At 40.8% G+C, this 4,258-nt stretch overlaps 1 protein-coding gene across 1 annotated transcript in view; it reads left to right on the forward strand.

Annotated features, from left to right (window-relative positions):
- Nucleotides 1–2,271: 2,271 nt before the first annotated feature.
- aar2 (AAR2 splicing factor) overlaps nt 2,272–4,258 on the forward strand; it is a gene marked incomplete in the record, with an annotated part of 2,822 nt that continues 835 nt past the window's right edge. Inside the window, 2 exon segments of the mRNA XM_014015693.1 lie at nt 2,272–3,371; nt 3,455–3,684. Coding sequence (XP_013871147.1) covers nt 2,600–3,371; nt 3,455–3,684 — 1,002 coding nt within the window.

The raw sequence follows: 4,258 nt of genomic DNA on the forward strand, positions 1-4,258 counted from the left end.
GCAAGATTGTTAACAAAAAATTGGACAATAATCTGGCTATTTAGTGATATTTCCACAGTTGTGGTCTTGACTGGTCTTGAAATAAAATTCCGAGTCATCAATATCCGAGACAAGACCAAGACCATCAAAAACTGGTCTTSAGACCAATCTTAAGACCAAGACCGATCTGAAGTACTACAACACCAGTGTCTACATAAGGGTGTAACTTTAGGTCTAAGTGGGTGGGGGGGGGTTATGCTCTAAAATCTTGCATGTCATTTTCAGCAGTTATGCTTAAACATACATGTATGACTTCATACATTTTTAAATCAGGCCAAAGTTACCTAAAAACAACAAGAGGGTTGCATCTGTGTATTTAGCCAGTTGATCTCTATTGTGTTTGAGCAAATGATGTCATTTTATTGGGGGGTTATATTCACTGGATCAAATTATTGTGGGGGTCATAACCCCCCTTAACTCCCCAGCAATTTACGCCTCATGTCTCTACGTGCCTTCTAAGTAGGAAACGCTTTGTTGCTGTGGTTCCTAAAACCTGTGCTACGCCCTCATGAAGACTGTACTCTGCAACATACCATGACTAATGACCCATTTTTCTATAGACAGTAAACATGAATGTCAAGTTCTCAGTATTTTGTATTTTATATTTGCTTGTATCTTATGATGTTCTAGTTTCATTGTAACCACAGATAAGCTAAAATGTACCCACAATATTTTAAYAATATGCACATTTCAAAGTCTCTCTAGTTGTAATAACCTTTATGTTTCACATTTTTGAGCCATATATTATCATAACCCAAAAGTGTCCCYCTGTATGTTATCTTGTGAAGTTTATGGCACTTAATAAAATGTACATTTCATTATTACTCCTAATATTATTATAAATAATCTTGCTTGATGCACAGTGTTCTGTTTGTTTAAAAGGGTATACAATGTGTGTTGCTTTTGGGTTTAGATTTCAAAATTTAAACTGCATTTCATATTTCATAGCTATTTTGCTAATTAACAGTATTTAGACAATGGTCATGGTCCCGCACATGCACATTTACAGCCATTTATACATAAAACTGGATTTGACATCGGCTCTATTGTTTGTCCATGTAAAGAGCGCTGCCATTATTGTGTTGGATGTAAGAATAGTGTTTTTACTGTAWATTACAGCTTTGCTCCATCATTTAGTGACATCAGAACAACTTTTTCAATATCACGGGCAATGTTCAGCTACACATAATATTGATATTTATCTATGAAGTTTTTACTGGTAAACACTAAAAACTATACCTTTTTTAAGTAGTGAGGTCTAGTTTATATATTTTGCACTTTTTTGTGACACACTTGCTTTCAGTTAGTCTGGCACATTGTCAACCAGTAATTTATCAGGTATAATTTTGCATATAGGCAGTGTTAGGCAGCACTAGTCTAAAAATTAGTTCCACTAGCCCTAAAACACTAACTCAAATATTTAGGTTCCCTAATTCTAAAGCACTAAAACACTGAAAAATTTAGCAAACGCTAATTTTAAAGCACTAAAATAACCCAGTCAACCCATAAACATTCTTCAACGGACAACATGAGTCACATATTGTCATGTTGCTCTCCTAAGACTTATCATTGATATTCCACAGCTGTATTTGGGTTCATATATTGTCACCTAGTGGATAAGTGACACACATACAAAGTGACCGCTTTCACCCTCAGCTGTTAATATTAACATTGATCAATAACATTTATAGACCTCAGTTWGTGCTTCTAAATTTAGCCTATAAATTTAGCAAGTGCTAATAAATTTTAAAATTAGCAAGAGCCCTAAAGCACTAATCAGGAAATTAGTCCCCCTATTAGTGCTTTAGGGCTTTAGGGGAACTGTGCCCACCACTGCATATAGGCCTACTGTATAAACCTTTTGGTGGGGTACTCTGGTATAAGTAATTTTAAATGTGACTTTTGGGATGTTTCTGGTAAAAATGTAATAAATAGTAAACACTACTGAATGTGGAGCATGATTTACATTATCTGCCTGCAGCTAACACCAGAATGACTCTGTACACTGCAGCAAATACAGAAGACACTTGAGCTTTTGTCTATGAATTTTGACATGTGCCACAGTTTACAGAAAAAAAAATTCAGTTCCCAACGTATTAATTTAATATTAATTCTCTTGGGCTCTGCATCCATACAAATTGTTCATGCTGATCCTCAATCAACACATAGCAATGGCGGCGCCACTGCGCGTCACAAGCGGTAGGAACCTTTCTCATACAGCGGAGTTTCCGTGCGGAGCTTAAATTATGTCACACGGTGTTCGTCAGCGAAGCGTTTGCTAATCCAAACACTGGTACTGTTGTTAGTTTAACAATGTGTGTTTAAACGCTAGTGTTAGGTTATTTACACTTTTTGTTGACAGTAATGTTATGTCTTCACCAACGAAAACTGCATTATTTTTAGAGCAGTAGCGTAAAAGCAGCGTCAGAGAGTCTGTCGTCATTTTTTATTTTGTTTTGTAAGGAAATGCTTTCTGAATGATCACCTCACTGAACAGGTGAGAGAAGAGTTTATTTCCGGTGTTCCTCGGGTAGAAAGTAGCAGCGTTAGAGAAGAAGGCATGGCCAGCGGCAGCAGCAACAGTGTCAACATGGACCCAGATGTGGCTCGCAGGTTGTTTGAGGAGGGCGCCACCCTGGTGCTGCTGGGTGTTCCTCAGGGTACGGAGCTTGGAATTGACTGCAAGAGTTGGCAGGTTGGTCCTCGCTTTCGTGGTATTAAGATGATCCCCCCAGGCCTGCACTTCCTCCACTACTGCTCTGTGAATTCGCCAAGCTGCGGGGGAGAAATCGGCCCCAAAACGGGCCTCTTCCTCACTCTCAAACCCAGAGAGATCCTGCTGGCCAACTGGGATCGCAGAGAAGAAGATCTGGATTTCTCAGCCTCTGAGAATGAGGAGGAGGTGAATCGCATCCAGGGGACTTTGCAAGAGCTGGATCCCTTCCTGGGCCCTTATCCGTACGAGGTGATGAGGAAGTGGGTGTCTCTCACCGATCACATCAGCGAGGAGCTGGCCACCGACCTGCAGCCTCTCACGGGGCGAGTCTGCGCCTTCAGCGACGTCATCCCCGAGCTTCAGTTCAGACACACCAAAGACCGGGCCGAGCAGCCGAGGAACGACACGACCTGTCAGAGCATGAGAGAAGGACTGGACAGGCTCCCTAAGATGAAGCAGAGGGAAGGAACGGAGCTGCGCTTCTCAGTGATCCCCAAGAAGACCTACCCTCCCGGAGCCACCCCGGCTGAGATCACTAAGTGCAGCATGGACTTGAGTTATTCCCTGGAGACGGTGCTGGAGAAAAAGTACAAGAACCAACCTCTCAACCTGCTTGGTATGCGTTATTCACACCAACGCATAGTCAAAAAAAAGTTCTTTATTAAAAATGAAAACTCACAAATGTTTAATGTTTTTCAGGTGAGCTGCAGTTTGCGTTTGTGTGTTTCTTGGTTGGAAACGTGTACGAGGGCTTCGAGCACTGGAAGAGCCTCCTGGCTCTGTTGTGCCGCTCGGAGGAGGCCATGAGGAAACRGAAAGATCTCTTTCTGGGGCTCATCACTGTCCTCTACCACCAGCTTGGAGAGGTCCCCCCTGACTTTTTTGTTGACATTGTGTCGCAGAACAACTTCCTCACCAGCACCCTGCAGGTATAAGCATCTGACATCTGGGAAATATTCAAAAAGGAGTCAAGTGAAGAAAGCGAGCTAATGCTTCGCACCAGTGCAGGGATGCTGAATAAGTTTCATGTAGAAGATAAAGTGCAGTGGTAATCAAAATATATTGTATCTGGAATTAAAGTACAGGGATAGTCTCTTCTTTAGTTAGTAAATTATTTAAATGTGCAGTACAATTTTGTCCCAATCATCTTTAAAACAAAGCTAGATTTAATATGTCAAGAACAGCACAAAAATTTATTTCTTTGTTGTCACAGTGCTTCTTGGCAATAACTCTTATATCAGGCACCTGACTGGCAGCACCTGGAGGTACCAGAAGCTCAAAACAAGTGTCAGTAACTTCAAAATAAGCTGTTTGGCAGAGATGATTTTGCTCACCTCACAAATGCATGTTCCTTACAAATGTGGCAACATTTAAAGTGAAAACAGGCTTTCCAATGGTATAAGATTTATTGCCAAAAACCATTGTTACAACAAAGTAATAATTAGGCCTGTCGCGATAGTCAATTAATCTATTAATCGCACGATAACTTTTTTTGAGGTCGGT

The sequence above is a fragment of the Austrofundulus limnaeus genome, unplaced genomic scaffold, assembly GCF_001266775.1.
Source record: "Austrofundulus limnaeus strain Quisiro unplaced genomic scaffold, Austrofundulus_limnaeus-1.0 Scaffold3, whole genome shotgun sequence".
Taxonomy (NCBI): domain Eukaryota; kingdom Metazoa; phylum Chordata; class Actinopteri; order Cyprinodontiformes; family Rivulidae; genus Austrofundulus; species Austrofundulus limnaeus.